Below are 20,429 nucleotides of genomic sequence, written 5' to 3'. Positions count from 1 at the left end.
ATCACATCCATCTTCAAAAAGCAGTGGAGAGAGGGAGGAAGTCTAGTGATCACTGTTCCTCATTGGTTAGAACTAGTTAGATGACAACATCTAGCAGAAAGTAAGGTTGGGAAATTTATTCTCGTGAAATGTGTTGTGCCCAGCTAAAAACTAGAGTTTTCGTAATTTGAGAGAGAAGAGAAAATGGATATTTGGTGGGCAGTTGGCTGTCTCTGCCACACTTGTTTTCAGACCATTAGTTAACCAGTGTCAGAGCTGAGGTTGAAGATTCTAGTTCAAGCCAATATCTTTCCACTACTCCCAAATAAAAAATGGAGCATATATATTGGGAAACAGCTGGTGGACTGAGGCAGTAAATGTTTGGAAGATAAGAGATGTTCTTTTCCTGTCCCTTGGGCTTGCTACATCAACAAGAACTGATTTGCCTGACAGTAAAGCAGGGTCGTGGGAATCCTCGAATCTGGAAATATACACAGATAGCTCAGTATGTGGTTACAAATAGGACATGGTTCAGTTCTTATCTTACTGACTTTTTGTTAGCATTTGACATAAATCACTCCCTCCTTTCTTGGCTTCTTTCTGTTTTCATCCTACCTCTTGGGTTTGTTTTCTCTTGTCTTTTGCTTTTTCACATTAGAGTTCCTCAAGTCTTGGTCCTAGGCCCATTCCTTCCCTCTCCCATTATCCTTTCTGTGTGCTCTTTCTATACAATCTCATCTATTCCTGGGGCCTCACCCGCTATTTATTTACAGATGACAGATGACTAACAACTTTGTATCTCTAGCTCAGACCTCCTTTGGGCTCTAAATCCATTTATCTCACTGCTAATTGACATCTCTTGGAAAGTTTAAAGGTGTCTTAAACTTAGCATTCCCCAGACTGAATTCTTAGTCCATCACTATGTCTTGTCAATTGTATACTGGCAGTAACTCTACCACCCACACCCTGGTCTAGGCTATTGCCAGGAGCACTGCAGAAGTTTGCTTTCTTTAAAAAAAAAAGAAAAAAAAAACCCCACCAATTTTGTTGAGGTATAGTTTACACATCTTAAAATTCATCCATTGTAAGTGTACAATTCAATTATTTTTAGTACATTTGTATAGTTGCACTATGATCAGCACAATCCAGTTTTAGAACATTTCTATCACCCAAAAATATTCTCGCTAGCCAGCTGGTATTCAGTTCCCACTCCCATCCCAGTCCCAGACAACCACAGATCTGTCTTTTGTCTTTATAAATTTCCCTTTCCCAGACATTTCATGTAAATAGAATCGTACAATATGTAGTCTTTTGCAGCTGGTTTCTTTCACTTAGCAAAATATTTTTGAGGTTAATCCATGTTGTGGCATATATCAGTTTTTTCCCTCTTGTTGCTGAATGGTATTCTTTTATAGGGATATATCACATTTTGTTTATCCATTTACCAGTTGAGGAATATTTGAATTATTTCCGCTTTCAGGCTACTATGTATAACACTGCTTTGAACATTCACATATAACTCATTGTGTGGATGGGCATGTTTTTCATTTTGTCTTTAGTAGATTCCTAGGAGTGAAATTTTTGGGTTGCAAGGAAGTTTACATTTTTCAAAACAACTGTACCAGTTTACATTCCCACCAGTGATTTAGGAGGATTCCAGTTTCTCGACATCCTCACGCTTTATTATTGTCTTTTTTATGGCTCTTCTAGTGGATGTGAAATGGTATCTCATTTTGCTTTTAGTATGCATTTCTCTAATGCCTGAACATCTTTTCATGTATTTATTGTGTTTTATATATCTTTTGTAGTGAAATGAAATATTTTGCCTGTTTTGATTGGGCTGCTTGTCTTATTGAGGTGGAAGAGTTCTTTCTTTATTTTAGATGTCTTTTATCAGATAGGTGTTTTGCAAATATTTTCTCCCAGTCTATTGTTTGTCTTTTCATTCTCTCAATTGTGCTGTTTGAAGCATTAAAGTTTTGAATTTTAATGAGGTCCATTTTATCAACTTTTTTTCTTTCTTGAACCATGCTTTTGCTATAATATCTAAGAAATCTTTGCCTAACCCAAGATCAAAGATTTGTCCATGTTACCTTCTAAATGCTTTATGCTTTTTCAACTCTTACATTTAATCCTATGATCTATTTTGAGTTAATTTTGATGTATGGTATGAGGTAAGACTCTATAAGTTCATGTTTTTGCATGTAAATATCCGATTGTCCTAGCACCATTTGTTTAAAAAGAGGCTCTACCCCCCCCCCCCCATGTAATTCCTTGGCTGTTTCCTTGAAAGTCAAATGACTATAAATATAAGGATTTATAGATTCCCATTTCTGTTCCATTGATCTGTATGCCTATCCTTATGTTAGTAACACGCTATCTTAATAATTGTAGGTTTATAGTGAGTTTAGAAAATGGTTAGTGTAAGTCCTCTACTTCTGTTCTTTTTCAAAATTGATTTGGCTACACTAGGTGTTTTGCAGTTCCATATAAATTTTATGATCATTTTGCCAATTTCTGCCAAAATGTTTCATCGGTATTGTGTTGACACTACAGATCCAGTTAGGGAGAATTACCGTCTTAACAATATTGAGTCTTCCAGTCCATGAACGTGGAACGTCTCACCATTTATTGAGGTCTCTTCTAATTTTCTCAGCAATATTTTATAGCTTTGGGTATATAAATCTTGTGCTTCTTTTGTTACGTGTATTCTTATCTATTTTTATTCTTTTTCATCCGATTGTGATTGGAATTTTTTATTTTATTTTATTTTGGGACTCATTGATAGTATAGAGACATACAGTTGATTTTGTGCGTTGCTTTTATCAACTGTGCGCTTGCTCGCCTCGTTTAGTAGTTCCGGCAGGTGTGCATGTGTAGTCCTTGGTCTCATTTACATATGGAATCATGTCGCCTGTGAATAAAGACAGTTTTTCTTATTCCTTTCTAATCTCGATACATTTTATTTCTTTTATTTGCCTTACTACACTAGCTAATAATTCCAGCACAATGCTGAAAAGAAGTGGTGAGAATACACATCTTTGTTTTTTTTTTTTCTTTCTTTTAGGGGGAAAGCATTCAGTCTTTCACTGTGAAGTATGATGTTAACTGTAGGTTTTTAAAAAACACATGCTCTTTATTAGATTTAGGATGTTCCATTCTATTCCTAATTTGTTGAAATAGAATTGACATTGGATTTTGTCAGGTGCTTTTTGTGTCTTTTGTCATGATCATGTGATTTTTGTTCTTTATTAATTTGGTATATTATGTTAATTGATTTTCACATGTTAGACCCACCTTGCATTTCTGGAATAAATATTACTTGGTCACAGTATATAATCCTGTTTATATTTTATTGGACTCAGTTTGGTAACAGTTTGAGGATTTTTGCATCTGTGCTTTTGAGGGATGTTAGTCTGTAGTTTTCTTTCTTTATGATGTCTTTTCCTGGTTTTGGTATCAGGGTAATAGTAGCCTCATAGAATGAATTTGGAATTATTCTTTATTCCTCTATTTTCTAAAAGTGTTTGTAAAGGATTGCTATTGTTTGTTTTAAAAATACTTGATAAAAGCCCCTGGACCTGGGGTTTTCTTTGTGAGAAGATTTTAAACTACTGCTTTATCTTTGTCTTTATAGGAATGTTCACATTTAATCTGAATTGTTTAATTCAGCACAAAGTTTTACAGGATAGTCTTACAAGTATTTTAATTCCTGTAGGGTCAGGAATTATGTCCCATATTTCATTCTTAACATTGGTAATTTATGTCTTTTATCTAACTTTTCTTGGTCAGTCTAGCAAAGAGTTTGTCAATTTTGTTGATATTTTCAAACAACCAACTTTCGTTTCATTGATTTTTCTCTGATTTTCTGTTTCATTGATTTTGGCACTAATCTTTATTGTTTCCATCCTTCTGACTGCATGGGTTTGGTTTGCTTTTCTTTTTGTAGTTTTTTAAAGTTGAAATTTAGGTTATTGATTTGAGACTTTTCTTCTTTGATGCTTTTAAAGCTATAAAGTTCCCTCTAATCATTGCTGTAGCTTCATCCTATAAATTTTGATAGTGTTTTCATAGTCATTTATTTCTAATTTCCCTTTTGATTTCTTCTTTGAGCCATATGTTATTTAAAGGTGTGTTATTTAATTTCCAAATATTTGGCGTTTTCTCAGATTTCTCTCAGTCGTGGATTTCTAATTTAATTCTGTCACGGTTAGAGAATATACTTTGTATGATTTCAATCTTTTTTTTTTTTATTATTTCAATCTTTTTAGATTTACTGAGACCTCTTTGTAGAATAGTATATGAACCACCCTGGAGAATGTTCCATGTATACTTGAAAAGAATGTGTTCTGCAGTTGTCGGGTGGGGTGTTCTGTTAATGCCAGTTAGGTCCAGTTGGTTGATTGTGTTGTTCAAGTCTTCTGTATCCCTGTTTACTCTTTCAAATGTCCTGCCAATTATCGAGAATGGTGTATTGAAATCCCCAACTATTATTGTTGAAATGTCTGTTTCTCCTTTTAATTCTATCAGTTTTCATGTCATGTATTTTTGGGCTCTGTGTTTAGTTGGGGATTCATTTATGATTGTTTTATTTCCTGATATATTTATTTTGTTATTATTAATAAATGTTCCTCTTTGTCTCCAGGAATGATTCTTAAAGTCTATTTTTGAGTAATATTAATTTAGCCACTTCAGCTCTCTTATGGTTACTGTTTGCAGTGATTATCTTTTTCTGTCCTTTTACTTTCAACCTGTTGGTGTCTTTGAATCTAAGCATATGGATTGGATCTTGTTTTTTTGCCCATTCTGACAATCTCTGCCTTTTGACTGGGGTGTTCTGTTCTCTCATATTTAATATAATTATAGATATAGTTGGATTTATGTTTGCCATTTTTCTATTTGTATTTGATCTTTTGTTCCTGTAGTCCTGCCTTATTTGTGTTAAATATTCCTTAGTGAACTGTTCTAATTTCTGTTACTTTTTTAAACTATATTTTATGATTATTGTCTTACTGCTCTAGGAATTTTAGTATGCTTCTTTAATTATCACAGTCTACTTCAGAATATTACTATATTCCTATCAAATATTGAAACTTAGCTCCACTATATTTTCTCTTCTCTCTGTCCCCCCCCTTATTTGTGCTATCATTTCCCTCCCTCTCTCCCCTCCCATCCTTCCCTCCCTCCTCCTTCCCTCTCTCTCCCCATTTCTGTCCCCCCCCTTCTGTGTCTCAATGTCATATACCCAATGATAAAGTGTTATAATTATGGCTTTATACAGTCTTATTTCTATTAAAGAAGATGAAAGAAAAAATGACAAAAAATAGAGACTTTTATATTTACCTATATATTTACCATTTCTGGTGCTCCTCATCTCTTCCTGTGGATTCGAGCTACTATGTGGTGTCACTTTCTTTCAGCCTGAAGGACTTCCTTTAGTATGTCTTTTAAGTCTGATCTGCTAGCCACAACTCTCTCATTTCTTATCTGGAAATGTCTTTATTTTGCCTTTATTATTGGAGGCTACTTTTTCTGGATATAGAATTCTTGGTTGTCAGGGTTTCTCTTTCAGCCTTTTGAATATACCATCTCACTGTCCTTTGGCAGATCAAAGTCAGCTGTTAATTGTGTTGAGGTGCCCTTATATGTCGTGAATCCTTGTTCTCTTGCTGCTTTTAAAACTTTCTCTTAGTCCTTTGAGTATTATGGTCTAGGTCTGGATCTCTTTGTGTGTCCTACTTGGGGTTCATTGAGTTTCCTGGATCTGTATATTAATGTTTTCCATCAAATTTGGGAAGTTTTTGGCCATTATTTCTTCAAATATTTGTATACCCCTTTTTCTGTATCCTCTCCTGGGATTTCCATTACATGTATGTTGGTATGCTTTATGTTGTCCCACAGATCTCTAAAGCTCTGTTCATTTTTCTTCAATATTTATTCTCCCTGTTCTTCAGATATAGATAATTTGTATTGATGTACCTTCATGTTTATAGATTACTTCTTCTGCCATCCAAATTTGCTGTGAAGTCCTTGTTCAATTTTTTGTATTTTATTTATTGTACTTTTCAAATCCAGAATTTCAAAATGGTTCTTATTATAATTTCTGTCAATTTATTGAGGTTCTTTATTGGTTGAGGCATTGTCTTTATATCTTCCTTTTCTTTTACATAGTTCCCTTTAGTTCTTTGCATATACCTATAGTTTCTTCTTTGAAGTTTTTGCAGGCTCCAACATCTGGGACCACTCAGAGCCTGTTTCTGTCGATTGTTTTTTTTTTTCCTGAGTGTTCATTGCATGTCTCATAATACTTTGTTGAATACTGTACCTTTTTTTTTTTAATCATGTATTGTATTCCGGATTCTGACTTTTTCCTCAAAGTTGTGGCTATTGTTTGTTGTTCCTGTTTTTTGTTTGATTATTTTTTTTCTTATCTTATCTGGACCTACTCTGTAAAATCTGTCTCTCATAAAATGTATGGCACTGATGTCTTTGTTCAGTTGTTTTTCCCCTTGTTATCATATTTAAGTCTGGTGTTCTAGGCATTGTTCCTGTCTCTGTGTAGCTAGGTATTCACCCATATGTTACAATAATGTCCTTCTGAGCCTTTTCTCCTCCATTATTAGATCCAGTCCAGGGTCATGTATTGCATTTAATTGCCATTGTCTCTTTAGTAGCTTTTTCTTTTATTTTAGAAACATATATACAACATAAACTTTCCCATTTCAGCCACTGCCAAGCATACCTTTCAGTGGATTAGTCACACTCACAGTGTTACCAGAACTTTCCCATCACCCTAACAGAAGCCCTATACCCATTATATGTTAACTCCCAATTCCCCTTCTCCTGCCCCTGGTAGCCTGTATTCTACTTTCTGTCTATGAGTTTGCTTATTCTCATATAAGTGAGATCTTACAATCTTTGTCCTTTTGTGTCTGACTTATTTCACTTAACATAATGTCTTCAAGGTTCATTCATGTAGTGGCATGTATTAGAACTTCATTCCTTTCTAAGGCTCACATACCACTGTGTGTGTGTGTGTGTGTGTGTGTGGCATAGTATCTTGTGGTTTTGATTTGCATTTTCCTAATGGCTAATGATGTTGACCATCTTTTCATGTGCTTATTAGCCAATTTCTGTATCATCTTTGGAGAAATGTCTCTTCGAGGCCTTTGCCCATTTTTAAATTAGATTTTTCATCTTTTTGTTGTTGAGTTGTGGGGGTTCTTTATGTATTCTGAATGTTAAACCCTTATCAGATATATGGTTTCCAAATATTTTCTCACAGTTTGTTAGTTGTCTTTTCACTTTCTTGTTGATGTCCTTAGATGCACAAAAGTTTCAAATTTTGATGAAGTCTAATTTATTTTTTTCTTTTGTTGGTCACACTTTCAGTGCAAAGTCTAAGAATCCATCGCCTAATAGAAGACTCTGTAGATATTTCCTATGTTTTCTTCTAAGAGTTTTATAGTATTAGCTCTTATATTTAGGTTGCTGATCCATTTTGTGTTAATTTTTGTATAGGTGTGAGGTAGGGGCCCACATTCATTCTTTTGGGTATGGATATCCAGTTTTCCCAGCACCATTTGTTGAAGAGACTGTTCTTTCCTTTTTGAGTGGACTTGGCCCCCTTGTCAAAAATCAGTTGGCCATAGATGTGAGAGTTTATTTCTGAACTCTCAGTTTGTGCCACTACCACAGTTTTGATTACTGTATTTATTGTTAATTTTCGGGGAGAGCATTTGTTGGCCTCCTCACTCCATGATGCTGAAAATGAATTTCTGTAGCAGCCTTTTTTCTACAGTCTCTGTTTCCACTTTGGCTTCTTTCCAAAACTTTTCCCACAGTGGAACTAGAGTTCTCTTTCAAAATGTGGATCTAGTCTTATCCCTTCCTCTGCCTGAAACCCTAGAGTGGAGTCCGACTGACGTTAGAATAAAGATTGGATTCCCTCCATGCCTAGCAGGTTCTGCATGGATTGCCCTCCCTGTGTCTTTATCTTCATCTTACAACACATGTTCCCTCCTTATCTCTGTTGTAACCACACTGGGTTTTTTGTTTGTTTGTTTGTTTTTCTGTCTATCCCCTCCCATCCACAGGGCCTTTACACATGCTCTTTCCTCTGCCTGTAAAACTTTTCTTCTCTTGTCACCCACTCATCCTGCAGCTCTCAGTTCCTTTGTTGCGAGGAAATCAGTCCCTGACCCTTGCTTGGTCACATTCTACTGATTTACTGTCTTCTACCAGGAGACACTTAACACACTTAGTGTTTTACATTTATTTTAATGAATACTTGATTTTCTATTGCTGCTACCCCCCACTCCTCACCCCCTAGTAGAGGGGACCTTGCTCCCCCCGTCCCCAACCCCTATCTCATGCTTAGCCCTTAGCACAGTGCCTGGCACATGGTAGGTTCTCAGTAAAAAATATTTTTAAAGAAATGCATGAATTTCTGCAAATAAAATTTAGTTTGGGGACTAGAGCTAACATTCAAAAAATAAGTCTATGTACATTCTCTTTAAGGATAAATTGAATAAATGTATCCAGAATGCTTTCTTCGTATCATAGAACCCATGTAAAGCTGACCATTCTGAGAATTGCCAACAAATATTTCCATGGCACCTCCAAAAAGAAATGCAGGCTTTCATTTTAAATTCTGTCTTGTTGGCATTGTAGTAAATTAAACTAAACTGCTGATACAGGGCAATACGAGCATCAGCTCCATTACACTGACTACATTTAGAAATGAGATGTGTACTTTAGGGAGTTCTTGGTTTATAACCAGACAGACCTTTAGGCACTGAGATGGTAGAACAGTCTGCAAAAGAGAGTTGGCCAGCTTTCCACATTTGCAACGGTGGAAACCAAAGCTCAGAGTGGATAAGCACTTTGCCCAAGGTCACAGCATTGAGAACAAGTGGTTCCCAAAGTGTAGTCCCTCACCAGATGCATCAGCATCACCTGAGAATTTGTTAGAAATGCAGAGTCTCAGGCTGCAACCCAGGACTGTTCTGTGAGAAAATCCGGTAGGGGAGCCCAGGAAGCTGTGTTTGAACAAGACTCCAGCTGATTCTGATGTAGCTAACGTTTGAGAACTGCTGGAATGGACCGTAACTGGGCCTCCGACTCTCAAGTTGGTGCTTTGGTACCACTAGGGAAAAATAATCCAGTTTCAGTGAAGTTCAGGGCCTGACCAGTTGGATATTTGGGGTAGAGCTGAGCTTCTGGGCCTCGTTATGAACCAGGTTGCTCCCCTCTAGGCCAGCTCCCCATCTCTGCCCCTCTTGGGTAGTAGGCCTGGGGCCAGGCAGGCAGGGCTATTCAGGGCTTTCACTAGGATCAGAATCTCTTTCAGTGTAACTTGATGTATGTGTTCAAGCTTATAGTACAAACAGAGACTTGAATCCACACTCAGCCCATTCCAAGGAACACAGGAAATTCCTGGCATTGTTGATGGCAAGAATGAAAATGTGAGTTGTGAGCACTGACACCTCTTGATATTTTAAATTTTACTTAAAATCGTGTGATGTTCTTCCCTAAAGGCCCTGGAAACCCAAGAGTTAATAGTTCAGAAGGAGACCAGGCAATTCTGTGAAAGCCTGTGTTAATCTTTGTTAGACAGGTCTCAGTTCTTGCTTTCAGTGTTAAATCACCCAGTCTTTAAAAGAAGATCGAATGTCATCATAGATCGAATCTGAGGGCAGTGCATCAAATCATGTGTTCAAGGATCACTCTGACTTTTTTCTGGTGCTTTATCTTGTGGTCCCCAGAGCAGCACCTGCTCAGGTGGCTCTAACTTTCATGTGCTTCGTTAGACGTGCCCCTTTGGGGCCACCTACATAAGGGCAGCTGGTGATCCCATTATGCAGGGATCCTATGCCAGGTGATTTTGTAATTTTCCCAAGAATACTTCCAAGGTGACAGAACCTGGGCTGTCTTGATTTAGGAGCTGGCCTTGGCTCTTTGAGATCAAGACAAAATGAGGCCGGCTAACATTTAAATAATGTATTCTGCTTGGCTGTTTGGGCACGTGAGTGCTCAGATATTTGTTGAATGAATGGGGGAAAGCCTGACAGACTCTAAGAAGGGCAGGGTGAGGAGTAACATTCAAAGGTCTAATTTTGACTCTGATTTTAGAGTGGTTCTTGTACTTCAGTGTGTTGCAGAATCACTTGGGAAACTTTTTGAAATTCACATTCCTGATTTCCCGGCCTTGTCCACAGAGATTCTTATTCTGTAGGTATGGTTTGGGACTCAGGAATTCACATTTTTAATAAGCTCCCCAAATGATTCGGAAGCAGGAAGGAAGTAGCTGAATGAAATGAAAAAAACACCCTTTCTAGAAGGCAAGCCTTTTCAGTATTTTTTAAAACTTATACTTTATTGGTCATCTTTTAAATTTCTTTTATGGATTTTTTTTTTGTTTTAGAGATGTTTTTATCTTTTATTAAGAAATGTGTCAGTGCTTTTCTTTATGGTTTTCTTTCCTGTCATGCCCCCTCACCCTAGCGGTTTAAAAACATTCACCTGGATTTTCTCTGAGTGCACTTATTAGTTTATTTATTTCTATAACTTTAAGTCTTTAACATACCAGGCATCTATTTTGCTATGAGATAGAGTTGAAGAATGTGACCCATATAAAATTTTGTTTTTGGTGTTTCACTGTTTTTTCTTAGTGTTTTGGAAAGTGTTACAGACGCCATCAGCCTTCCTTCAGTGAAGGTATCTTCGTGTTGATGCCTTAGTTTGGACACTTTTATGGCCTTAGAACTGTAAATTTGTAACTTAATAAATCCCCTTTATAAAAGTCAATCCATTTTTGCTGTTTTGCATAATGGCACTTCAGCAAACCGGAACAAGTGGAGAGGATTCCAGAGTATAGAGATGGGCTATTATTGAGGTTGCCTGCAAGTGCTGTGCTTTGGAACCTCCTGTAAGGTTTGACTATGAGACCCAGTATCTCCTCTCCAAGAGGTTTAATTAACATGAGAGAGATTCTGGAAGTTGATTCTCTTCTCCCAAGCCAGATGGAGACTTTAGGGTTTTTTTATAAATTCAGATTTATTGAGATATAGTCACATGCCATATAGTCATCCATCCACAGTATACAATCAGTTGTTCACAGTACCATCATATAGTTGTGCATTCATCACCACAGTCAATTTTTGACCATTTTCATTACCATACACACAAAAGAATAAGAATAAAAGTTAAAGAGAATACCCAAAACATTCCATCCCCATCCCACCCTATTTTTCATTTAATTTTTGTCCCTATTTTTCTACTCATCTGTCCATACACCGGAAAAAGGGAGTGTGAGCCATAGGTTTTCACAATCACACAGTCACACAGTATAAGCTACATTGTCTTCAAGGATCAAGGCTACTGGGCTGTAGTTCAACAGTTTCAGGTATTTCCTTCTAGCTATTCCAGTACACTAAAAACTAAAAGGGATATCTAAATAATGCATAAGAATAACCTCCAGAATGACTTCTTGACTCTATTTGAGATCTCTCAGGCACTGAAACTTTATTTTGTTTGATTTCTCTTCCCCGTTTTGGTCCAAGAAGGCTTTCTCAATCCCGTTATGCCAGGGTCAAGCTCATTCCCGTGAGTCATGTCCTGCGTTGCCAGGAAGATTCACTCCTCTGGGAGTCAGGTCCCACATAGTGGGGAGAGCAATGGGTTTACCTGCAGAGTTGGCTCAGAGAGATTGGTCACATTTTGGAGCAACAAAGAGGCTCTCTGGGGGTGACTCCTAGGCACAATTTTAAGTAGGCTTAGCCTGCCATCTGCCAGTGAGGCTGCAGGTCAGCCGTGTCCTCATTCCTCTTTCATATGAGGGTTGGTGGGCCTTGGCAGGCGTGGAGATGAGAGTGCTGACCCTCCTGAGAAGCACAGAGGTCCTGAAACCCTCTTGGGGATGGACGGTAATGACAGCATGAATGTGTTGTGCTCCATCGCCAAGGAGAGAGTGATAACCTTCCCTTTGCAGGCCCTTTACTCTTGTTTTAATTTTTACTTTTGAATTTAGATGAAGTGATTTAGCTTGTGGGCAGGACCATTCTGTCTAGCAAAGTTCCTCTTCGAAGAAGGATTTTTGTTTTCATTCCATTTTTAAATTTGCAGTTGTCTCGTAGCTTGGAATTGTTAACTTCTCTCTGTAGCATTAATGAGCTTCTCTCCACCCACCTCCCCGCCCACCGTCCTTTTCCATTATATTTCTGTTCCTACCTGGAGTTTGGCTGATGGCCATTGGTATGCTCCTAGACTCTGTTCGGCTTGCCTCTCCAAGGGCTACAGGTGCAGACAAAATGACCCTTCAGAGATGTAAGACATGGAAAGCATAGGGAGTATGTTAGGGGGCTGCATGTGTGTGTGTTTGCACACATGTGAGTGAATATGTATGTATGAATGTGTGTGTGTATGCACTTGTATTTCTTCCTAAGGCAGTAGGTTTTGTCCAAGGGATGTTAAGAGACAGTGGCTTGTCTTTAGCCCTTCCCAGGGAGGGGCTTGGTGCCTGCCACGGCTCTCTCAGCTTTGGAATTGGGCAAGGGAGCCACCAGACACTTGCCTGTTGAGAAGTAAGTTGTTTTCTTCATGGTTTGTTTGCTTTTACCCTTTAGTTTTCTCCTTTTTCCCTCCAGCACACTTTGGTTTGTCCAACTAGCAAATAAAATGTGCATAAAGTTCATCCCTGCACCAGTCTAGTTGCATTCTACAGCTTAAAGACACTGTCTTTTTCTTAAATTAGCGTTTAGGTTTGTTTTAATCATTTCTCCAGAAGGGAAGACCTTGAGAATGTTTCAGGTTTTTATCTAGCAATTTCACTGGGTTTAACGAAGCCTGATCTAGAAATACGGTTAACTTTCCTATTTAGAATGAAAGCTGTTACTTTCAGATTTAGCTGCAGGCTCCAAACACTGGTACCTGACAAAGCCATGACCCTGTAGGAAATGGAATTTAATTTCTTTCCTCCCAGGGGATGTGACCAACAGGAACTGCCCTCCTTAATGCAGTATGGACAGCTACTACCTGTGTATGCACGCGCTAAGTTAACTTTCCAAGGCCATCTTGAAAGAATACTTTATGTTTAATCTGTGGCAATTTTTAATCAGATATTCTCCCATTGCCCCTCTCCAAATATGGTGGAGTTTTTAACTGTCTTTGGTAGAGGAGTAAGTTATTGATGACCTTTCTTAGTGCACGATTTGAGCCTGTGCATTTGCATTTAAACTATTTTAGGAAGCAGTGGAAATGTGTTTTTTTTCCATCTGAGGCAGGAGGTTAGAATTAAGATGTCAGTTTGAGATAGGTAATGTGAAAAGCCATTAATGTGTTCCCATATCCTGCATAATGCAACATCAGTTGGTTATTCTGTCATCCTTACTGAAAAAATAAACAGCATACAATTCGTTTCTTTGTACCAGCTTCAGAATAATGTCCTTTGCAAATACCCGCTTACTTGTTTGAACAGGATGCCACTTGGGAAGCTGCCTTTGGGAGAGAGGGTGGTTGACAGGTCCCAAGTTGAGAAGTTGGTGGAAGCAGGAAGGAGAAAGAGGGGAAGCCCTTTCTCCATGCCAACCAACCATAAAGGGTGGATGGAGACATTGAGGAAATTGAGGGCAAGTTGCTTATGCCTTTTCCTTGAAGCCAGTTCACATTATCCTCTTCCTGTTCTATTTCCCTTGTATAAAAATGGCATGCTTCTCAATGACAACACAAAGTGCCAAACTTTGAGCTGAATTTCCTTCTCTGCAGTTGTGAAGATTATTACTGTCAGTGCCCCGACTTGCCAGGAGCAGTGTCTGTGTTACTCTAGTCCCAGAGACATTAAATATAGATCAAGTTGCAAACATTTACTCCTAAAGAGAAGGCAGGGTCAGCACTTAAGTAATTTGACCATGTGTAAGTAAAAAATTACCTCTTGTAGGAATTTGGTTTTTGTTTCACTTAAAGAAGTACTTGGAGCAAATTTCAAGTAGAAAGATACGAAAACAGAAAAAACTTTTTCTAAAAATTAATTAGGGCAAGGTTAGCTGCTGCAACAGAGCTCAGTCTTAGTGGATTAATTAAACAAAAGCTCTTGCTCATTCATGTAGCAGTCTGATATGGCTGTTCCTTGGTAGATGACCCTCTGCTGGGTGGTGATTCAGGGACTCCGGTTCCTTCCCTCTTGTGTCTTTACCATCCCTATTGCAGGACTACCAGGTTGCCGTGCATGTTACCTCCATTCCTGGAGTGGGGGGAGATAGTTATTTTTATGGACCAGGTCGCCATCATTTCTGCTCACATTCTATTGGCTAAAACTCAGTCAAGTGGCCACACCTTAACTTCAAGGAAAGCTGGGAAATATATTCTTTCTAGCTGTGTCCCCTGGAAGGGCAGAGGAGAGATTTGGTGATGAGCTAGTAGTTTAAGCCAGTGCTTCTCAAATTTAGGCTGCATGAGTAACACCTGGAGTGCTCGCTAAACCACAACTTCCTGGGCCCCTTCCCCAGGGTTTCTGACTCAGCAGGTCTTGGGCGGGACTCAAGAACTTAAAATTTTGACCAAGTGCCCAGGTGGTGGTGATATGCTGCGCTAGGGACCACATTTTGAATAGCCTGGTCTATGACAAATTTTTTCTCTTTCACTTTTTTTTTTTTATTAGAGCAGTTTTTCTGCCAAAAAAAAATCATGAGGAAGGTACAGAGTTCTGCCTCCCAACCCTCAGTTTTCCCTGTAAAAAATTTGCATTATTATGGTACCTTTGTTACAACTGATGAAACAATTATTATTATAATTATACTATTAACTATAGTTCATAGCTTAGATTAGGGTTCACTGTGTTGTACAGTCCTATGTTGTTTTTTAATTCTGTGTAACATATATATGACCTAACATTCCCATTTTAACTACATTCAGATATACAATTCAGTGCTATAATTACATTCACAATGTTGTGCTACCATCACCACCATCCATGACCAAAACTTTTCCGTCACTTCAAACAGAAGCTTTTTACCAGTTAAACATTAACTCCCCATTCCCTACCCCCACCCTGGTCTCTGGTTACCTGTACTCTAATTTCTGACTGTGAATTTACGTATTATAATTATTTCATATTAGTAAGGTCATATACTGTGTGTCCTTTTGTGTCTGGCTTATTTCAATCAGCCTGATGCCCTTAAGGTTTATCCATGTTGCCATGTGTATCAGAACGTAATTCCTTTTTACAGCTGAATAATATTCCATTGTGTATATATATACCACATTTAATTTATCCATTCATTGGTAGATGGACGCTGGGTTGCTTTCACATTTTGGCAATTGTGAATAATGCTTCTCTGAATATCAGTGTGCAAATATCTGTTTGAATCTCTGCTTTTAGTTCTTTTGGGTATATATCTAGAAGTGGAATTGCCAGGCCATTTGGGAATTCTGTGCTTAACTTTTTAAGGAACTGCCAAACGGTTTTCCAGTTGGCCACACCATTTTACATTCCCACCGACAATGTATGAGTGTGCTATTTATCAACATCCTCTTTGCCACTTATTTTCCACTTTTAAAATAGTTATCATTCTGGTGGATATGGAATGTTCTCTCATTGTGGTTTTGATTTGCATTTCCCTAATGGCTAATGATCTTGAACATGCTTTCCTGTGCTTATTGGCCATTTGTGAATCTTTATTGAAATATATATTCAAATCCTTTTTGATTGGGTTGTTTGTCTTTTTGTTGTTGAGTTGTAGCAGTTCTTCAAATATATGCTGGATATTAAACCCTTATCAGGTATGATTTCCAAATATTTTCTCCCATTCTGTAGCGTGCCCTTTGACTCTCTTGATGAAGTTCTTTGCACAAAAGTTTTAAATTTTGATGAAGTCCCATTTATCTATTTTTTATCTTGTGTTGCTTGTGCTTTGGGTATAAAGTTTAAGAAACCATTGCCTAACACAAGGTCTTGAAGAACTTCCCTACATTTTCTTCTATGAGTTTAATAGTTATGGTTCTTGTGTTTAGGTCTTTGATCCACTTTGAGTTAATTTTTGTATGTGGTGTGAGGTAGGGATCCATCTTCAATCTTTTATATATCTATCCAGTTTTTCCAGCACCATTTGTTGAAGAGATTGTTCTTTCCCGACTGAGTGGTCTTTGCCACCTTGTCAAAAATCAGTTGGTCATAGATGTGAAGGTCTATTTCTGAACTCTAAATTTGATTCAGTTGGTCTCTGTGATATCCTTGAGTGAGTACCATGCTGTTTTGATCACCGTAGTTTTGAAATAAGTTTTTAAATTGGGAAATGTGAGTCTAGTGTTGTTCTTTTTCAGGATGTTTTTTGGCTATTTGGGGCTGTGCTGGTTTGGATGTATAATGTCCTGTGTGGGCAGGAAATATATTGGTGTTGATCAGGTTGGAGACTTTTGATTGGATGTTTCCTTGAAGATGTGATCACTCAGTTGAGGGTGAGATCTTTCATTGGATAATTTCCGAGGAGGTGTGGCCCTGCCCATTCAGCATGGGCCTTGGTTAGTTTACTGGAGCACTATAAATGCTCAGACAGAAGGAACGATCTTGCTACAGCCAAGAGAGACACTTTGAAGAATGCACAGAAGCTGAGAGACTAGCTGCAGATGAGCGACAGTTTGAAGATGGCCGTTGAAAGTAGACTCTTGCTCTGGAGAAGCTAAGAGAGGACAAACACCCCAAGAGCAATTAAGAGTGACATTTTTGAGGACCTGTAGCCTAGAGAGGAATGCCCTGGGAAAAAGCCATTTTGAAACCAGAACTTGGGAGCAGACACCAGCCACATGCCTTCCCAGCTAACAGAGGTTTTCCGGACACCATTGGCCATCCTCCAGTGAAGGTACCTGATTGCTGATGTGTTACCTTGGACACTTTATGGCCTTAAGACTGTAACTGTGTAACCAAATAAACCCCCTTTATAAAAGCCAATCCATCTCTGGTGTTTTGCATTCTGGCAGCATTAGCAAACTGGAACAGGGGCCATTTACCCTTCCATAAGAACTATTATTATAGTGACTGAAGAGAAAGGAGGGAAGAGAAATAGTCTTGGTCATACCATCTGGAATGATAAAACAGAATTAAAACTGGAAGATTTCTTGGAGGAACTGGCATTTTGGGGGATTGGGAACTGGGCAGTCGTGTGCTCAGGAAATAGCTGTGCCTTCCTCTGTGGGGAGGGGATGAGTAGGGACCTCTGTTGCCAGGCAAAGGAGCTTTCAACTTGACTAGCATCTGGGGAACCAAGAGGTGCTCTTGGAGCAGGAATCTTGGAGAATCAGTTACACAAGTAGGTACAGGAGGGGTGCCAAGGAGAAAGTGACAAGGGGGGACTGAATGAGAATCACGGAGAGTGTGTGATCATTCCAGTGCATGGAGCCTGGGCTTAGACCCAGATGAGATGGGCTTGGATTCCGGTGATACTGATGGCGTCACCCCAGACAAGTTTTTTCAGGATGTCTGTAAAATGGGCATGACAGTGTGCACCTGGTTGGGAGAATGAATTGGGTTGGAGGTTTGCAAACTTTCTTGGTCCATTGAGTACCTAGGTTAAAAGAAGTATCTAACAGTTCCATTTATTAAGTATTTAGATCCAAATAACTTAAAAAAAATTTATGTCCTAACAGCTCAGTAGCCATTTGAAAAAAATAATACACATAAATTGAAAGAAAAATATTTTTTTTTCCCCTTAAATTACCACAATTACTTATTAATGGGATGTGTGCACCTGGGACACTGCCCACCTTATCAAACCCTGGAATCATATTGAATACTCCTTCCCTCTTTTTCTGTTCCACACTGATGTTCACTTTTTATCATAGCAGCTGCAAATAGGATGTCATCAAAAACAGTGTAGTGCAATCTGATGTTGAAATTGTGAGAACTACCTGACTTAGTGTAGATGGTATTTGACTGATGTTGGGTATCACTGTGTGCCTGTCAAAAGTGCAAAATATTTTACAGAGCTTCTGTGAGTTCACTGTAGTGACCCAGGTGCCTTAGTGTACAGATTAGGACCTGTGGAATTCAGTAGGGTTTTTTCTTTTTTCTTTTTTTAAAAATTTCTTCCTTCATTCACTGAACAGATGTTAACTGAGGAGCAACGAAGGATTGGACACGGTCCTGGGTACTGGGGAGAAAACAGTCCTGCCCCGAGGAGAGTGGAGTCAAGTGGGGAAAAGAGACATTGAGTCAGGAAATGATACAAATGTGGACTCTCCTGCCGGGACCAGTGTCCTGAAGGAAGTTCAAGGTGCTGTGAGAACATGTGGGAGAAATATTTGACCTGGTCAGGAGAGACTTTCTTGAGGTGGTTCTTAAGCTGTTCCTGAAGACTGAGAAATTAACTAGGCAAGAAAGGAGGGAACAGTATTCCAAGCACAGGGGATCATATTCCAGACAAGTATTTCTCACACTCTGGTGAAGGACCTGCTTTTTGTTTTTCAATTGCATTGTGGTTGATTCATGACTAGTATGCAGCTTGTGTGTGTTTGTCAACATATGAGCTATTGAATGAAACAAGCGATCATGAAGTTGGAGGTGGAAGCAAAGCCAAATTACAGGGAAAGCTTTAAAAGGCTGTTGCGGACTGGTAACAGTTTGCAGGCCCTTGAAATTTGTAGACAACACTTTGAGTAGTTGCTCCCGACAGAGTGAACAGCATGTGTAAAAGTCTTGTGGTGAGAGGTAATTTGGCGAGCATGAAAGAAGAGAGAAAAGGCCAGTGTGGGTGGAGTAGAAAGTGAGAAGGCTGGAAAAGTCCGTAGGGGCTGGGCTGGACCTCTAAGGTCATAGGGAGAATTTGAGTACTGGGTGAAGACATTTCCATCCTGGTGGAGAAAGGGAATTTGGGCTTACTTCCTAGTTGATTGATTAAAAAGTGTAAATAAGCAGATATTTGGCTACAAAGATATGTTCAATAATTAGGAGACTTGTATTTCCCCTTTCCCTTCTTGTACCTTGGATGCAGAGCTCGGCGGCATTTTAATCTTCCAGTGCACAGAGGGAATTCTTGCCTCTTTATTTGTGTGAAAAATTATGCATAGAAGGGCCCAGTGGAGTTTGTCCAGATGGCTGTATAAGCACTTCCAGTTCTGGCAGAGTGATGCCCGGGAGTGGAGAGCTGATTGGAGCCTCTGAGATGGGCAGGTGTTTGCCGTCCTCCCAGCACCCATGCTGCTGGCCTAGCTTGCTGCCACCTAGGTGTAAAATGACCTCTCCTAGAGGCCCAGTGAATTCCAGCTGTTCTGTGGAGTCATATAGAGCATATTAGGAGAGGCCGTGTCAGAATGCATCTGCCATCTGGACCTGACATCGTCAGGTTGAGAACATCTTCTTGACCAAAAGGGGGGGTGCAAAATGAAACAAAATAAAGTTTCAGTGGCTGAGAGATCCCATATGGAGTTGAGCGGTCACTCTGGCGGGCATTCTTACGCACTATATAGATAACGCTTTTTAGGTTTTAATGTATTGTAATAGTTAGAAGTGAATACCTGAAACTATCAAACTGCTACCCTGTAGCCTTGACTCTTTAAGACGCTTGTATAACAATATAGCTTACAAGGGGTGACAGTGATTGTGAAAGCCTTATAGATCACACTCCCTTTATCCAGTGTATGGATGGATGAGTAGAAAAATGGGGACAAAAACTAAATGAAAAATAGGGTGGGGGGGATGATTTGGGTGTTCTTTTTTGCTTTTATTTTTTATTCTTATTTTTACTTTTTCTGGTATAAGGAAAATGTCCAAAAAATAGATTGAGGTGATGAATGCACAACTATTTGATGGTACTGTGAACAGCTGATTGTTCACCACGAATGATTGTATGATATGAGAATATATCTCAATAAAACTGAAGTTAATAAAGAAAAACAAAACAAACAAAAAACCAACCCAACAAATAAAAAAAAAATGCATCTGGAAGCCTTTTGCCACTCTGAGGTTTAATGTGGTATCTGTGGGCACCGGGGGAAGTGATGGGCATTGCACCAAGTCCTGAATGGACCCGGCCCTTGTCTGCGATGTCATGTTACAAATTCCAATCTAATTTAACAATCAGGTGCTCTCTCCATACTCACAGGCTGACTTCCCCCCTGGGAGGGGCTTTTGATTTCCACCTTCATGAATTTGGGGGCTTGATGCTAAAGATTGCTTTTCTTTTCTGCATTGCTGTGGGGAATGTGCTGGAGGAGAAAAATAATGCACTCGTGATTTTCTGCACAGGTACTTTGTGCTGGATTTTGAGGCGGGCATCCTGCAATATTTTGTGAATGAGCAAAGCAAACACCAGAAGCCTCGAGGAGCTCTGACTTTATCTGGAGCCATAGTGTCCCTGAGTGACGAAGCTCCCCACATGCTGGTCGTGTACTCTGCTAATGGAGAGATGTATAAGCTGAGAGGTATGTTCTGCTCTGGGTAACGTTTCAGGCAGTCCCCAAGG

The 20,429-nt window shown here is 39.0% G+C and overlaps 1 protein-coding gene across 3 annotated transcripts in view; it reads left to right on the top strand.

Moving 5' to 3' along the window:
* Positions 1-20,429, top strand: part of OSBPL10 (oxysterol binding protein like 10) — a 343,529-nt gene that overhangs the window by 97,852 nt on the left and 225,248 nt on the right. For all 3 annotated transcript variants that reach the window (XM_037846487.1, XM_037846479.1, XM_037846492.1), the window contains exon 2: positions 20,213-20,388. In XM_037846487.1, the coding sequence (XP_037702415.1) occupies positions 20,213-20,388 (176 nt within the window). The remainder of the gene's footprint in view (positions 1-20,212; positions 20,389-20,429) is intronic.

This window comes from Choloepus didactylus, chromosome 1, assembly GCF_015220235.1.
Source record: "Choloepus didactylus isolate mChoDid1 chromosome 1, mChoDid1.pri, whole genome shotgun sequence".
NCBI lineage: Eukaryota > Metazoa > Chordata > Mammalia > Pilosa > Megalonychidae > Choloepus > Choloepus didactylus.
This window is presented reverse-complemented; position numbering and strand designations above follow the sequence as displayed.